Below are 18180 nucleotides of genomic sequence, written 5' to 3'. Positions count from 1 at the left end.
GCCATGTGCCACCAGGGCTCAGTGGTGGTGAATGACCTGGGGACCACCAGGCTGACCTGGCAATGCAACGAGGCAGCATCCTGGCATGTCTTCTGCAACCCAGGCCAGGGACAGGGGGTCCCCCACCAGAAGTCAGTAGAGGTGGCTTCTTCACACTCTTCCTTCTTTCTTTCCACAAAGGGGAGCGACATCCTGAGGAGGTTCCAGAGGATAAGGGATGGGTCCCACAAACGAAGACAATTTTGAAGACATAAATCCCACTCTGGGGTGAGTTAGGGGCTACCTTCCCCCCCTCCTCCCATTTGCAGTTTCCCATGTCGTAAGTCCCCCCTTCTCATCTTGCTATAACTCATTTCCCCAGCACTCCGTGCCACAAGGGTGCAGAAGTGTGCTGAGAGGGTGCAGAACTGCAGGCAAGGCTGCAGCCATCAGATGGACCCATGGCCAGGTGATGACTCAGAAGGGAACAAAGTGAGAAGATAAGCCCAGGATCCACCGTGCAGAGTGTGCAGCAGGCTCCCTGGCTCTTCAGGAATATTTGCGAAGAACTTGCAGCATCTGGACACCAGTGTTGACAGTGCAAGCTGCAGTGTCAGGGCCAGGTGACAGAGCCACCCCATGGTGGGTGCTGCTTCACCTACAGCCAGTGTGTTGGCCTGGAACCAAGGATGCCCTTGCGTGAACCAACCTCATGTCCCCACAGGTGCAAATGTCCATCCTCAGTGGAATCAGAAACTCCAGAGCTCCTGGAATGGCAGAGGAGTACAGACTTGGGAATCAGTCACATCTGCGGTCAGATGTGGCTCCACCACCTACTGGCTCTGCCTCCTTGGATGTGTAATTTAACTCCTGGCCCTCAGTTGACCCAAATGAAAAATGGACACCATAAAATCCAATCCCATGTCTGTGACTATTAAGTAAACGAACTATTATTAAACATACCATAATTAAGGTGCCTAACTCAATGGTTGGCATAGCAGGTGCTCCATAAAAGTTATTTCCTTCCTCCCTCTTAACTCTTGATACTGTTGTCTAATATAGTAACACATTTTTTTCTCAGCTGCCATCTCCAAATTAGCCAAGTTTTGATAAGAAAGAAAAAAATGTCAGACAGGTCATGGTCTTCAAGCGCACCACCGCTAGAGACATTTTTTCAAATTGGCAATGATCTCCTCATTACATTCCTGGGATCTGTTTGATCAGTGAGGCATGAAGTCCATTCCGTTAGACTGTCATCCAGCCTGAATGCTGACATCATCCATAAAAGGATGTCATTGTCAAAGGAACAACTACAGCGATGGAATTTCCCCAAATTTCGGCCTCATAATGTCAGATTTTTTTAAATGATGATGAGTAGAATCTGATGTGACTTAACAATGAAACCTCCCACATGTGTACAGCCTATGGCCATCTCCAGGGTCTTTCATGGTCCTTGGAACCACTCAGGAGACAGGAAGGGTATCTATTCCCAGAAAGCCTGACTGATTCCTACCAAGGACTCTGATCTTGGTGCTCATGTTCATGCCGCTCAGGAATCCATTCTGGGATCCCGCCATTTACCTGGCCACCAGTGTTCACTAAGCAGCTATGATGTGCAGAGAAAATGCTAGGCTGGCTATTCAGACAGGTCCAGTTCTGACCTCGCAGAGTTTGAGCAGCAGAGAAGAAAGACAGTTAGGGGGAAAAGACCATAAATTGTGATGGGTATTAAGGCAGGGGGAACTCAAGAGGTCATCAGTACATACTGGGGTCAGGTAGGAAGCCAATATTAAGAAGGCTCCCATTTTTCTTCATTTTTTGAGCCATTCATAAAAAATCAGCACTCTCAGATAATAGTCATCTGACTGTAATGTATTTTGAACTCAAGGAGGGTAGTTTCAAAACAACTTTTGGGGAGGTCCCCAAACACCCGATTAAGATGACTGGGTATTATCTGGAAAACAACAGGGTGCCTCTGAAGGTTTCTAAGGAAGAAGGTGAGGAAATCAGAACCTGGTTCTAGAATAATAAAGACCAGAAAGGGAGGCAGGGGCCCCATCCAGAGGGTATTTCAATAATCCAAATATACAACAGATATATTATATATATAATAGCATTTTACAAATATTAATAGTACTTGTAATAGTAGTAATGACTATTAATAGAATTAATAGTAATGTAATAGTATTTTGCAATTTTTTTTTTTTTTTTGTCTTTTTGCCATTTCTTGGGCCGCTCTCGCGGCATATGGAGGTTCCCAGGCTAGGGGGTCGAATCAGAGCTATAGCCACCAGCCTACACCAGAGCCACAGCAACTCGGGATCCGAGCCACATCTGCGACCTACACCACGGCTCACGGCAACGCCTGATCGTTAACCCACTGAGCAAGGGCAGGGATCGAACCCACACCTCATGGTTCCTAATCGGATTCGTCAACCACTGCGCCACGACGGGAACTTCTGTTTTGCAAATATTAATTACTTTAGTTTAATAACCAAATTTGCTATGGTTCTGTCTTATGTTAACACTATGGGAAGCTGGGTAAAGGGTATTTGGGAAATATCTATGTTGTATTTTCAACTCTTCCGCAAGATAAAAATCATTACTGTATGAAAAGTATTTTTAAAAATCTAGAAAAGAATACAACAATTACTTGGAAAATATAACCTAGTAAATATAGGAATGGCTAATTGTATGGGAATGTTCCTACAATGGTTTTGCTTTCTGTACACATCTCTGATATTTTTTATTAAAATATAGTTGATTCACAATGTTGTACCAATTTCTACTGTGCAGCAAAGTGACTCAGTCATAGGCATATATACATATATTCTTTCTTATATTATTTTCTATCATGGTCTAACCCAGGAGGTTGGATCTAGTTCCCTGTGCTATACAGTTGGACCTTATTGTAAGACATTATAACACAGCTCTTATTTTTTAATGTGGATTGCATTATTCAGACTCACAACAATCAGAAATTTTTTTCCAATTTTGGCCACCCCAGCAGCACCCGGAAATTCCTGTGTCAGGGATCGAACTTGAGGTGAAGCTGCAACCTACACCACAGGTCTGCAGCAATGCCAGATCCTTAACACACCGTGCCAGGCCAGGGATCGAACTGGCGCCTCCAGAGAGACAAGCTAGATCGTTGACCCAATGCGCCACAGCAAGACCTCCCAATAATCAGAAATATTAAACAATTCTACACGTAAGCTAAAAGTAACTGATGTTATTAACATAATTAAGAATGATTTTTTCCACTGTAATGAATTCAAGAGATGATTTAGCATAAAATGGTCTACAAGGGCATCTGCTAAGAAACCTAACTATCCAGTAAAAATAATGTGTAGGGAGTTTCCTGGTAGCTCAGTGGGTTAAGGATCTTGTGATGTCTCTACTGTGGCAAGGGTTCAGTCCCTGGCCCGGAAACTTCAGCATGCCATAGGGGCAGCCAAATAATAATGATAAATACGATGATGTATAAAACAGTTGTCAATCCACTAAAATCTGGAAAATATTGATTTATTTGGTTTTTAAAAAAACTTAGAATGTAAATACCATGTGCTTAATAAAACCATAACAGAAACTTTCCTACCCCTGAGCAGCCTTATTCAAAAGGGTTTGCAGTTACTACTGGTGTGTCGCTTGTGTCTCCTGTCTTTCCATGTGACTATGGGTGAGGAAAAGGTCAAAGCTACAGTGGCTTCCCCAAAACATTTTAAGGCCTCACTGAAGCCCCATTTCGTGGAAGGTGGGGAGCAGCTGTCACTCTTACCCAGCATCATCCTGGAAGCCTTCTAACTCATCCCGTTGCTCGGCCAGGGTAGCCTCCAAGTCCAGGTAGGTGCCATTGTGGGAGAGTTGCAGCGTGCAGTCATCCAGCTGCAAGAGAAAGAGTCTGTTAAGTCCAGCCTGCTCCCGGGATATGGATTGGCACAGGAAAATAACTTCATGTTGCCCTTGTGTGTTTTTCAAAATCATGCATTATTCCAAAATTTGCATCATAACTAAAGAGGTATCATGTTCATACAAACAGAATGGAAGCAAATTGCATAACAGGTAGACAGAAATGCACCTACTAAGGAGCAGCACTGACAGAGCCCATTGGACATGGGTGGGAGGAGATGAGCTGGGCACTGGGTTAATGCCACCTTCCATTATGAGGGGCCCAGGAGAAGCCATGGATTTGGGGAGTGGAGACCAAGATCACGACGCTGATGTGACCATGGATGGTGAGGCACAGGGTTTAAAAGGTAAATTTAGTGGGAGAAACATGCTATTTCCTTTAACTCATTGAGAAGCCTCCTTTTCACATTCTATGGTCATACCTGGCACACTACAGTTAACAGTTGCTCAGGAGTTCCCATCATGGCTCAGAGGAAATGAATCTGACTAGTATCCATTAGGGCGCAGGTTCAATCCCTGGCCCGGCTCAGGGGTTAAGGATCCAGCATTGCCATGCACTGCGGTATAGGTTGCAGACACGGCTCAGATCCTGTGTTGCTGTGGCTGTGGCATAGGCCAGCCGCTACAGCTCCAGTTCGACCCCTAGCCTGGGAACCTCCATATGTCAAGGGTGCAGCCTAAAAAGACCAAAAAAAAAAAAATTGCTCAATAAACATTTTTACAATTGAATTAGAAGAAACAATCTCCATCTGAATGATATTTCAGGCAAATTACAACACACCAAAGAGGACACTGGGTCTCTCTGTGACTAGTCTCATTTTCCAAAAATTTTATTTAACAAATAGTTCTGGAGTTCCCGTCGTGGCGCAGTGGTTGACGAATCCGACTGGGAACCATGAGGTTGCGGGTTCGGTCCCTGCCCTTGATCAGTGGGTTAACAATCCGGCATTGCCGTGAGCTGTGGTGTAGGTTGCGGATGCGGCTCAGATCCTGCGTTGCTGTGGCTCTGGCGTAGGCTGGTGGCTGTAGCTCCAATTCGACCCCTAGCCTGGGAACCTCCATATGCCGCGGGAGCGGCCCAAGAAATAGCAAAAAAGACACACACACAAAAAAAATAGTTCTACGTTGTTAATTTACATTCCATTCATAACTCTAAGCATTGTACCTGTGTTACATCATTTGATTCTCACACAAACTCTATTAATTTCTACTATTATCCTCATTTAACACATGAAGAAACTGAGGCACAGAGGGAGCCCAATGTCTTTGGTATATGGTGGAGCTGGGATTCGGATACAGGAAATTTGAGTCAAGGTCATGCCCTTGACCTCTATGTTCTACATACTGTCTATGGCCAGAGGCCTTCAAAGGACCTGAAAATATACCTGCAAAATGCAACTTATGTCATTTGACTATTCTGGTGTGGCTAAGAGAATACCACAAGTTTGCCAACCCTGTTCCCTTTCCCTCCTAGGAATACAGACACATATCTCAGGCATGTAGCTGGGGCTACTTCTGTGCAACTGAGCAATGACCACCAGAGTATCAGTGAAAGAGAAGACTCTGAACAGGCCTGGCCATAACACCCCTGCGCAACCAACCACATTTCCTCTCCTGCCTGTGGCCAGATGCAGAGGAGCCAGAAAGGACACCAAAGTCTGGAAACCAGCAAAGCCTCGACAGAAGGAGCTCAGGTTCCTGAATCACTGCATGGAAGAGAGCATTTTGCCACCCAGAGTTCATGGACCCATCCTGCACAATGACAAGAGCAGGACATGAACCTTTGCTGTAGTAAGTCATTAAGATCTGGCGGGTGTTTCCATTAGCCAGCATTATATGACATATAAAATAATCAATACCCTTAAAAACAAAGGAAAGTAATTTTACCAAACATTAACATTATGAAGTAATCCAAGAGCAGAACTTCATGCTTGATTTCTCAGGCAGCGAGGGTGGCTCTTATCATTCACCCACTTGGTGGATTAAGGCTCTTAGTCCAAAACGCCAGGAGACTGGGGGGAAGTGGAGGCAAATACATGGCTACTTTAAAATATCGAGGTAAAGGCCTCATAATCCTCCCATTATAAGTGAGATTTCAAACAAGGAATTAGGCTCCTTTGATAGAAAAGCGTTGCTTATTATCCTCAATGAAAGAAAAGCAGGCCGTCAACCTGTCTAGAATCAGCGTCTATAACAAGCGGCTAATTCCTGCAGAAACCCTGCAGTACTATGTTTCTGGTTATCCTCAAGAGAATGAAAGGAATTTGTTCTTTATTCTTTGTAAGAAATAGTTAAATCATTTGAAGGGGTTAATCCTATTTGATTCACTTGTTTTATTTCTCTAATAACAAACTTTTAAAGGCATGCTGGTGAGGGTCAGCATTCTTGGCTGGCATTTTGCAGATGGATCATTTGATCTGAGAAAGCAGGGACCGCTACCAGAGGTGTGCCCAGGATTTGAGGGGAACACGCAGGGGAGCTGGCTCCCTGACCTGCGGAAGCAGCACACAGGAAGGATTTCCTACAGAAGGCGTCTCCTGGGCCAAGGGTCTCCTGCAGACTAAAATCAGACATTTAATTCCTACGTGGAAAATTCCCTTAGAAACTGAATCTGTTACCATGTATGCTATGGACCACTTGTCGGTAGAGCTGAAATCACTGCAGATCGTTCTTACTTTTAACTCCTGCTGACATTTTCAACTAATCAAGCTTACTGGGTCTGTTCTGTTGATAGTATCAACACTTCTGCTCATATTTAATATCATCTACAATCAACAGACTAGAAGATGAGGATAATGAAAGCCCCTTAAGCCATAATAATTTCTTTTGCCTCCATCCCTGGAAATACGTGAGTCCACGGAGCTGCAGCTGCCAGCCCACACCGCAGCCACAGCAACCTAGGATTCAAGCCGCATCTGCAACCTACACCACAGCTCCAGGCAACACTGGATCCCTGACCCACTGAGTGAGACCAGGGATCACACCCACATCCTCATGAACACTAGTCAGATTCGTTTCCACTGCGCCACAATGGGAACTCCAGAAGCTTTCAGATAAAGAGTTTTTGCTTCCCATCGAGGGGGTCAAAGGCATTCTGAGGCTGTGGTCCACACTCGGGCCCGACACAGAGAACCAAGTCAGAGGAAGTAGTGCTCTGGCTGTTGAGAGAGGCAGAACATACATGTCTATATGATATAAATTCTCCCACTATGGCCAGCTTGAAGCTACCAATGTGAGGTCACCAAGTGAAAAGCTAAAAAGACATACGGCAACTTATCAGCACATAGTAATTTTATCATACAGACTCAAGAGATGTAAGTAACCTCCCAAGCATAGGCAGTGATAAAGTGTAATAAAACAATTAGGAAGTGACATGTTTTGAGTATCTTTTTCTGAAGTACAGTTGATTTACAATATTGTATTAGCTTCATGTGTACAAAATGAGTCAGTTTTCAGTTCTAATATAACGTTGTTTTTTTTTTTCTTTATGGCCACACCTTCAGTATACAGAAGTTCCCAGGCCAGGGGTCAAATTGGAGCTGCAGCTGCCAGCCTGCCCCACAGCCCCAGCAATATTGAATTAAAGCTGCATCTGCAGCCTACACCACAGCCTGCAGCCACCCTGGATCCTTAACCCATTGAGCGAGGCCAGAGATTGAACCCTCATCCTCAGCAAGACAAAGCTGGGTCTTTAACCCACTGAGACACAACGGGAACTCCTGGTTCTAATATAACTTTATTCATTGTACATTTATTCAGAATACTTTAATTTTTAATAATGGCTATAATGAAGATATGGTTCACAAAATTCCTGAGATACCTCCATCGGCCCTCTCCGGCTTCCCAGGCCAGCTAGATCACGTGCTGCTTCTGGCCTTCCCAGGTCATTAATCTGAGGCACCTAAAGTGGAGACGAGCAGGGAGTGGACTGAGCCTCCCTGTCCTAGGCCTTTAGCCCTCCCCACCCCAACCCAACCCTATACCTTTCCCCTCAGTTGGGGCAGAGGTGGGTCACAGGGGACCAGGAGATAGAGCCCCATCTTTACTGGTGACCGTGACTATTTTCCACATCACCCCATACCTTCTGATTTTATTCCTGGCAGCTGGGGTGAGTATCTGGTTTTCCTCAGCACTCACCCTGGCCCACCACATGTCTGCCTCCACAGGCTCCCAGCAGCCCCATAACACAGCAGGAAGTGCCCCCGCCCCATGTCCCCAGCCTTCTGACCACAGAATCCCAAAACCTTAGTAGAACTGCCTGTTCTCATCATTCCTCTCTTCACATTTCAGGGCATCATTAACTACTGCCGTTTCCATAGTTCAATTTTAACAAAATTATATGTCAGGCGTGGGCTGGGCACCAAGGAACACATACACGCTTTCTTCCCCCAAAGGTCATTTTGTTAAGTAAGTGTAACACATCAATAGCACGGGGAAGAGAAGGAAAAGCCACTTACACCAACTATCACAATGAGGGGAAGTTCATTCTCGGTTATATTCCTTCTGCTATCATTAGCAGCCACAGCTTCCTGCGATGCACGCATCCTCCATAAAAGGACCCAGGCCCCCTCCCAGGAGAAAGGCAGCCTCATGTTCTAAGCCAGGTGTCACCACCCTGCCTCCCTAATTAACAGTTGGGTAATTTGTACAAGACTTTCAATTAAAACAGAAATGAGGGAGTTCCTATCACGGCTCAGCGGGTTACAAGCCCTACTAGTGCCCATGAGGATGCAGGATGGATCCCTGGCCTCATTCAGTGGGTTAAGGATCCAGCATTGCCATGAGCTGTGGCACAGGCCAGCAGCCACAGCTCCAATTCAACCCCTAGCCTGAGAACTTCCATATGCCATGGGTGCGGCCCTAAAAAGCAAAAAAAAAAAAAAAAAAAAAAATTAATAATAATAATAATAAAACAGAAATGATGGCTCTGTGCCTTTTAATCTCTCGTGAAGTGTGTGGGACCCTCACAGTAGGGCTAAAGGAAGGGGTCAAGGTCAGACACTGCCCCCCTTAGCGAGCCAGGGCACATGGGCACAGAGGGGTCCCAACCACACAGGCAGCCCATGAAGATGCCAAATGAAATCACACACACTGACCTCTCTGTTCCACAACAGGAGCACCACCATCATCACACCCCAGACACATGCAATTAATATTTAAACCATCACATGAGCCAAGGAGTAGGCATACAGGGCTTCCTGGATGGACTGACACACTGAAAGTAAAATTCCCTCAGTACTATGGGGTTCAGCTTTAGGTACAATTTTTACAAACAAATTAATAGGCACACGCCAAATGCATTCTGCAATCTCATCAAGGGTAACTAACGCTGATAAAAGAAGGCAAGGATAACAAGCATAGGCAGCCAGTGGAGGTGAATTCCAGTCTAGTTATTATAAAGGTGTAGATGGAACTATCCAGACTCTGCCTATGGCAAGAAGGATTTAGACACCTTCCTGCCAGACCAGTTCCTGACAGGAACCTCAAATCCTACTAACATGGAGGCAACCTGATCCCTTCTCTGGGCCTCTCATGTCAAATGTCTTCCCAAATGACTTAAGGGCCCTGGAATTTCCTGACTCTAACAACTTTCATATCAACCCTGATCCCCTGGCAGCCTGTCCCCTGTACTGCTTTCTTGGCTCTAGGTTCGGTGGCCAGAACACTGCTGGGCACTTCAGGACAGAAGACAAAGCCAGGAACCCTAGGGGACAGTAACATTACAGGGTGATCACAAGATTGAAGTTAGGGAAGGTGAGGGATAGTGACAGTGACAGTGGTGGCATGGCAGCAGGACCAGGTTGCAGGCTCTGAGCCTGCAGCCCAGATTCCAGTGGGGGCAGTGCTCAACAGGGGTCAGTCACAGAGCACAAGACCCTTCCAAATACTCTGGAATTTTCTGCCATTTCTCCAAGTCAACACAAACCATCAAAATGGGCCCTCAATCTCTGGAAACATGGGAAGTGTCCTCCTCGCCCCACCAACAGCCTGTACAAGGTCACGTGGGTTTCCCTGACTGTTCCTACAAAGATGGTGTGTTCAAAAGGGAACAACAGACTTATCGTCCTGGGCAGGAAAAATACCTAAAACAAGGCTGATGTCACGTCTCAATTTAGGCATTCTTTTCTTTCCTTAATCCAGTGAAGCAGCATGTGGTTTAATGGTGGTTTAATGATTATCTGGCTTTGGAAGCATGTCCAAAGTAATCCTTAGTCCAGGCAATAAAGTTCTGTGGAACTCTGGGGCAGATTGACATGGAACTGTTCTATAAATATACATGAGGTCTATCCATTAAGTTAATTTTGGTTAAGAGTTCAGAAGTGGGAAAATATATGCCAATGTTTAAAAGAAAAAAAAAAACAAAATAAATGGCATTTGCTTATGTCATTTCATGGGTTCCTCCTGTCCCTGCACCCACAGCCCCTGCAGTATGAGTTTCGCAGCTTCTTCCATCAAGATGCATAGGTTCTTTCTTTGCTCCTGGATCTGGGCTGACCTGTATCTTGCTTTGGCCAATGTGGCAGCAAATGTGACATAGCAGAGACTCAAAAGACACTGGATCTCTAGGCCTGGGCTCCCTTGCTGTCCTTGCAACTCTGCCACCCTCCGAAGGAGCACGGGTCAGCCGGCCTCCAGGGTACCTGGTAGCTCCTGCTGCCCCTGCTGACGGCCTACCAACTGCCACAGGCTGAACGTGGATCACCAAGCCTCCACGTTGAGCCACCAGCTGATGACAGACTAAGGAGAGAACCACCGATTGTTGGCCAAACGGGCCCAAAGCAGAACTGGCCAGGAGATCCAAAGATGTTTGGGCCACATTTTACAGTTGTTGCTTTAAGTCACTCTCCACTTCCTAGGAGGCTGCTACCTCCACCCTCAGCAGACGGGAGGCCCCCACGGATTGCAATTTCACACTCAAAGTGCTTGGCACCTGGATTGGGGGTGAGCGAGAGGCTCACACCATCTCATTGGCGGCTCAGGGCAGGAATGCCAGCACTATGCCCAGCCCTCAGACACCACAGAGTAGGCATGCCTGGCCCTGCCTCTCCCAGAGCCCAAGCCACCACCGGGGGACAAAGGACAGAGGACAGTGGCACTTGCTTGGTAGAAAGGCCTGGAGCCCCAGGTAGTGGGGAGCAGTCAGATACAAACCCCTCCTGGGGATGTGAGGAGGCAGCAGCAGGTGAAACCCCACACAGATTGTTGCTCCAAGCCCCCTGAGCATGTGCCATCATTGCAGCAAACGAAATGCACATTCAAAAGTCAAAGTACGAAGACTTTCAAAATAGCAACTCCAAGTCCAGGGCCCTTATGGCTGCGCGAGGCTGGCCCCACTCCTGGCTCAGAAATGAAGCACTGCTGTGGGTCCTGTCTCGATCCAGGGTGGCATTCACTGTGCTCCAGGCTCATCCAGCACTCTAGGCTCATCCCAGCTGGCAGAGCAGTGCACAGGCAGGCAGCTGGTCAGATGCGCAGCTCAAAGAGAGCCACTCAGTTTCCCCCTCTAATGGTGCTTGTCACCAGGCCCTCACGAAGCTCACAGCTTCTCTCAACTTTGCGGTTCCTTTGAAAAGCAGCAGGGACAAGAAACCAGACTTAGATGCAAAAAGAAGCTAGGAAAGATAGCTGCTCAAACTATTCAAAACTGTCACAAAACCCTAGCTCAGCCATTCAAGCTCTTCTGGGCTGTGGGTCCCCACCTATCCCATAAGGGCCGCTGCACAGGGACACAACGGAGGGCACACACACCATGGCTGCCCTCTGCCATCTCTTAAGATGGGCAGTGGGGACATGGCATTCATTTCACCATCCTTCAAACTACACTCCTCATTCATTACCTTTACAGGTACAATGCATTTCACAATAAAAAGTGAACAGTTTCAAATAAAGGTGTGATTTTACATATTTTAAAAATATAAGTTCTCTTGTCATAGAACATGATGGACGACAATATGAGAAAAAAAATATACATACACACAGGTAAATATGATCCATATATATATGACTGAGTTACTTTGCTATACAGCAAAAATTGACACAACATAAATCAACACAGTTTTTTGGGGGGTTTGCCTTTTTTTTTAAGGCCACGCCCACGGCATATGGAGGTTCCCAGGCTAGGGGTCAAATTAGAGCTATACCGCCAGCCTATACCACAGCCACAGAAACACCAGATCTGAGCCGCATCTGCAACCAACAACACAGCTCATGGCAATGCTGGATCCTTAATCCACTGAGCAAGGCCGAGGATCGAAACTGTAACCTCATGGTTACTAGTCAGATTCATTTCTTCTGTGCCACAACAGGGACTCCTCAACACACTTTTTTTTTTTTTTCATTTAAATTTTAAACAAAAGTAACACTTGCTCAGTTTTCTGAAAAGCAAGACCAAATGAAACCAACTCACAGGTTATCAGAAGAAACCAGTTCTGTTGGCTAATCCCAACAAATCATATTTAAACTTCTAATCTCTAGGGCCCATCTGGCCTCTTTGGAACAACAAATATATCGCAGGTACTTAATAAATGTTTTAGAGTGAAGTACAAGGGTATCTGTGAAGATCCAGCATATATGAGGTATGAAATAATATGAATGTATTTACTTTGAAAGTGGCTGGATTTTACTTCCTCAGAAACCTTTAATAAGTTATGTTATTTATGGCCCACAACCTCCATGAGAGAACCAATGTCCTGAAATTGATTTAGGCAGTTTCCAAATCAAGCCCCAGCCTTCTATTTAAGTCAACAAAATTGCACAGCTCACTAACCAGAGGTAAAGGCCTCGGCCAAATTCTACAAGAAAGACAAAGGTGAAGTTTCTCCAGTTAAGAGCTTATACTGAGGGAGTGTGATAATCTGGTAAATATTTGAATTATTTTAAAGGACCGCTCTATCATAAAATAAATAACCAAAATGCATTAAAATTTTCTCTTGAAAAGGCTATATTTACTTATGTTTTCAGGTACGTTTCCCCATTTCCTGTTTCACTCCAGTCAGGTTGAAAAACAGTATCAGCACTCATTCAGATGATTGATCCTTTCCTGTGCTCCATCTCTGTGCCAGGCACTGTGCTATGTCCCAGCACGACAGGGCAGGTTCCAAAGAGAACTCAAGGCTGAGGATGGGACCAGCCACCCACCCAACAGGGAAGTGAGGAGAACAAGAAGTTAGTCACCTCTGTTGTTTCTGCTCTTATTTTCACTGAGGGAGGAGTGCAGGGATCAGGGAGCTGAAGAGTGATGGATATAAACGCCCAGACACAGGACGAGCCCAAGTAGTTAAGGCCCTGAAAGAAAGCAGGTCAGGGGTTCCAGAGGGAGACACTTCCTGGTCAGTAGATTTTAGACTTGATTCTAAGGCAAGGGGAAGCTGGGAAATGGGCTGTAAACAGATGCATACAGGATCAGCTTTGCAATGTAAGGATAGAAAGGGGAAAACGAAGAGGCCACTGCAGGAACGGGGAGCACCTGGAAGGAAGCTCAGACAACAGTGGAAGCAGTGGAGAGGAGAGGAAAGAAGTAGTGATACAGACAGGAGTTCCCAGTGTGGCTCAGCAGAAACGAATCTGACTAGCATCCATGAGATTGCAGGTTCAATCCCTGGCCTCACTCGGTGGGTTAAGGATCTGGCATTACCATGAGCTGTGGTGTAGGTTGCAGACTTAGCTCAGATATGGCATTGCTGTGGCTGTGGTATAGCCCAGCAGCTACAGCTCCAATTCAACCCTTATCCTGGGAACCTCCATATGCCATGGTGTGGCCCTAAAAAGACCAAAAAATAAAAAAACCAAAAAAGAAGAAGAAGTGATACAGGGAAAGATGGGAACAGGAAGAAAATGTAAGAGTGACTTGGTAATTGATCAGACATGAGGACGTCCCATAGAGTCTTACTTGAGCAAATTAATAAATGATGGTACCATTTACCAAACATTATATAAAAAGATGTTGGGGGCAGGGAGATAGGATGAAATTGGAATTTTTGTTTTTTAACATGTTATGTCTAAAACAAGTGGAGGTATTGAGAAATAGCTTTGGAGGTTTGGACATAAATAAAAACATTGCAGTTGAAATCCCACAAGTGCACTGGTGAACCTAAAGGTTAACAGCTAACTTTTTGTGGTTTAAGGATCTGTAGTAGTGTCCCCTTTTGCATTTCTGGTAATGGTAATTTGTGCTTTCCTATATTCTAAAAACATCTTTATTTTACCTCCATTTTTTGGTAACAGTCTTACTGAGATATAATTCACATACAAAATAATGCATCCGTTTAGAGTGTGCAATTCCATGGGCTTGTATATCCATCCATCACCACAATCAATTTTAGAACATTACCATCACCCCAAAAAGAAAACATATATCCATGGGGTGTAAATCCCAATTCTTGCAAAGACACCCCCTCTATACCCAGAAACCACTAATCTACTTTGTGTCCACTGATTTGCCTATTCTAGACACCTCATATAAATGGAATCACACAACAGTCTTTTTTGCAACTAGCTTCTTTCACTTAGTAGAAAGTTGTCAAGGTTCTTTCACAATACAGCATTTACCAGTACTTCATCCCCTTTCCTGCTAAATAATATTCTGTTACATGGATATACCACCTTTAATTTATCCATTTATCAGCTAATGGACATTGGGTTCTTTCCACTTTGGGGTTATTACGAATAATAATATTCTGAGCATTTATGTACAAGTTTCTATATAGACCTATATTTTCATTTCTCTTGGGACTCTGCTACCCAGGAATAGAACTGCTGGGTCACATGGCACCTCTATGTTTAATATTTTAAGAAACTTCTAGACTGTTTTCCAAAGAGGCTATATCATTTTGCATTCCCACCAGCAATGCATGGGGATTCCAATTTCTCCAAAACTTCAGCATTTGTTTTCTTTTTGACTATAGCCATCTTAATAAATGTAAGTTGATATTTTCACAGTTTCAATTTGCATTTCCCTGATGACTAATGATCATGAGCATCGTTTCATATATTTATTGGTCATTTGATTATCTCCTGTAGAGAAATTACCATACAAATGTTTGCCCATTTTTTTTGTCTTTTTTTGTCCTTTTAGGGCCGCACCTGTGGCATATGGAGGTTCCCAGGCTAGGGGTCCAATCGGAGCTGTTGCTGCCAGCCTACACCAGAGCCACAGCAACACCAGCTCCAAGCCACATCTGCGACCTACACCACAGCTCATGGCAATGCCGGATCCTTAACCCACTGAACAAAGCCAGGGATAGAACCTGCAACCTCATGGTTCCTAGTCAGATTTGTTTCCACTGTGCCACGACAGGAACTCCTATTTGCCCATTTTTAAATTGAGTTTTCTTTTGGTTGTTGAGTTGTAAGAATCCCCATATATTATAAATGCAAGTCCTTTACTAGCCATATGGCTTGCAAAAATCTTCTCCCAATCTATGAGTTGTCTTTTCACTTTCCCAGCAGTGTCCTTTGAAGCACAAAAGCTTTTAATTTTAATGAAGTACAATTTAATCTATTTTTTTCTTTTGTTGTTTGTGCTTCATTATCACATCATCTTTCCTCTATAGGATATTTTTTCAGGATACAGAATTCTGGATTAGCAGTTATTTGCTTGGAGTACAGGCATACCTCAGAGATATGGTGGGGTAGATTCCAGACCACTGCAGTAAAGTGAATATTGCAACAAAGTAAGTCACATGAATTTTTTGGTTTCTTGGTGAGTATAAAAGTTATATTTAGGAGTTCCCATCGTGGCTCAGCAGTTAACAAACTTGACCAGCATCCGTGAGGATGCAGGTTCAATCCCTGGCATCGTTCAGTGGGTTAAGGATCCAGCATTGCCATGAGCTGTGGTGTAGGTTGCAGACACGGCTCAGATCCCGCATTGCTGTAATCCTTGCTTAGGCTGGTGGCCATAGCTCCAAATGGACCCCTAGCCTGGGAACCTCCATATGCCACGGGTGCAGCCCTAAAAAGACAGAAAGACCAAAAAACAAAAAAAGTTATATTTATACTATACTGTGGTCTCTAATTGTGCAATAGCATTATATCTGAAAAAAAATGTACATACCTTATTTTTTAAATATTGCTAAAAAAATACTAACCATCACATGACAATGCAATGTTGCCAAAAACCTTCAATTTGTAAAAAACACAGGATCTGCAAATCACAATAAAACAAAGCATAATAAAACAAGGTATGCCTTACTCATAAACTGTAACTTCACTGTCTTCTAGCATACATCATTTCAGTTGAAACATCAGCTGCAATTCTTATTGTTCTTTTGAAGATAATCTATTTTTCTCAGGCTTTGTTTAATATCTCCTTTGTCTTTAACTTCCATCAGGTTTACTATGAAGTGCTTATGTGTAGTTTACCTTGTATTTATCCTGCTGGGTTTTACAGCATTTCCTGAACTTGTGGCTGGTGTCATTTGTTAATTTTAGAAAATCCTGGCCATTATCTCTTCAGATATTGCTTCTGCCTCATTCTCCTTTTTCTCCCACTGTAGGATTCGATTACACATTTTTTTTTGTCTTTTTGTCTTTTCTAGGCCCCACCCACAGCATATGGAAGTTCCCAGGCTAGGGGTCTAATCAGTGCTGTAGCCACCAGTCTATGCCACAGCCACAGAAATGCCAGATCCGAACTGCATCTTCGACCTACACCACAGCTCATGGCAATGCCGGATCCTTAACTGACTGAGCGAGGCCAGGGATTGAACCCACAACCTCATGGTTCCTAGTCAGATTCATTAACCACTGAGCCAGGACAGGAACTCTGGATTACACATATTTTAGACCAAGAACCACATGCTTATTATGATCTTTTCTGCATTTGCTATTTTTTGCTCTCCATATATCTCCATATCTTCTACTGACCTCTATACTACATCATGAATTTTCTCTTCATCAGTGTCTAATCTTCAGATGAACCCAGCTACTTCATTCTTAAATTTTGTGCTTTTCATTTGTATAACTTCCATTTCCTTCTTTATGCCATACACACACACACATCTATATATGCATCCATATATACACACACATACATATAGATAGATATAGATATCTCCATCTCAGCTGTATTTTGTTAAAATTCAACATCTTCTCTCTGTTCTTGAATGTATGTCTCATAACTGTTTTAGAGATCATATCTATCTGGATCACCTATATATATTTCTATGTTTCCCCATCCCACTCCCTGCCTTGGTCATGTTTCTAGATATACCAAGTACATTTTATTCAATACAATCATTGCTTATTTTAAAAAAGCTCAAGGTTCTGGGTGATAGCTTCCCTCAGAGAGGATTTTCCTTAGCTTCTGGCAAGCTGTAGGAATAGATTTCCTTAATCCAATTAAGGACTGAGCTCACTCAAAACAGGGTTTCAGTCTTTGTATGCCTGGTCTGTTTTCAGTTAACACTTACTTATAGGGTGTAATCTTTAAGGGTCCCAACTGCATGCATAAATTGTTTATTGGGATCCATTTACCTTGGTGAGTTCTGATCTCTGTTTTTTTCTCCCCAGAACTATAAAACTGCTAGCCACTTTGCTTAACTTTTCAGCCTCCTCACGGTCACTTTCTGCTTACCTTTGTGGTCTATGCACCTGCCACTGATGAACTGGTATATGTATCAAGGTGAAAAGCAACTAAGAATGTCAGACTCATTGAATATGACCTCAGTAGGTCTCCCTCCTCTCTGGGATCTTGGCCTCCCAAGTACTGGTCTTGGGAGCTCTCTAGCGCCCTCAAACACGTGTTTTTGGTCCTCTGTCTACCTTATCTGGTTGTTCCAGATAGGAGGATTGATCTGCTACAAGCTAGTTCATTACAGGCAGAAGTGTAACCCAGCAGAACTGGATGGAGCCTTCCCAGGAAAAATCCCTCCCCCATATCCTCTGCTGTAGCTCTTCTCTGAAGTACCCAGATAATACTTCATGCATATTTCCTGAATTTTTCAGATGCTAAAAACCACCACCAAATGGAAGAAATTAACTACCTGATGATCATGAGCACATAGCCCTTCTGGCACCTAAGGAGTGATCATGTTAACTGCCCTGTTACCTCAGCATCAACCAGAGAATTGTGCACAAGCCAATCACATATCCTGAGACACCCCTCTCTCACCTTGCCTTTAAAAATGCTTTGCTGAAACTCCTCAAGGAGTTCAGGGTATTTAGGGTACGAGCCACCCATTCTCCTCACTCCCTGCAATAAACCTTTCTCTGCTCCAAAAACACTTCAGTTTGTTTGGCCTTCCTGTTTGTTTAGTAACAAAAGCAGAAAACCAAATATCTATTTAATAG

General features: G+C 44.1%; 1 protein-coding gene across 30 annotated transcripts in view; it reads right to left on the bottom strand.

The window, feature by feature from the left end:
* The window catches only part of FHOD3 (formin homology 2 domain containing 3), a 548282-nt gene that overhangs the window by 476054 nt on the left and 54048 nt on the right, over nucleotides 1-18180 (bottom strand). For all 30 annotated transcript variants that reach the window (XR_014807874.1, XR_014807875.1, XR_014807876.1 and 27 more), the window contains exon 2: nucleotides 3758-3864. Coding sequence is in view for 27 of the 30 variants with exons in the window: in XM_021096273.2 (XP_020951932.2) it covers nucleotides 3758-3864 (107 nt within the window). In the remaining 3 variants the exon portion in view is untranslated. The remainder of the gene's footprint in view (nucleotides 1-3757; nucleotides 3865-18180) is intronic.

Source organism: Sus scrofa, chromosome 6 (genome assembly GCF_054392235.1).
Source record: "Sus scrofa isolate SSC_HxYL_T2T_F1_AM1 chromosome 6, Sscrofa_HxYL_maternal_Yorkshire_Landrace_v2.0, whole genome shotgun sequence".
NCBI classification, from domain to species: Eukaryota; Metazoa; Chordata; class Mammalia; order Artiodactyla; family Suidae; genus Sus; species Sus scrofa.
This window is presented reverse-complemented; position numbering and strand designations above follow the sequence as displayed.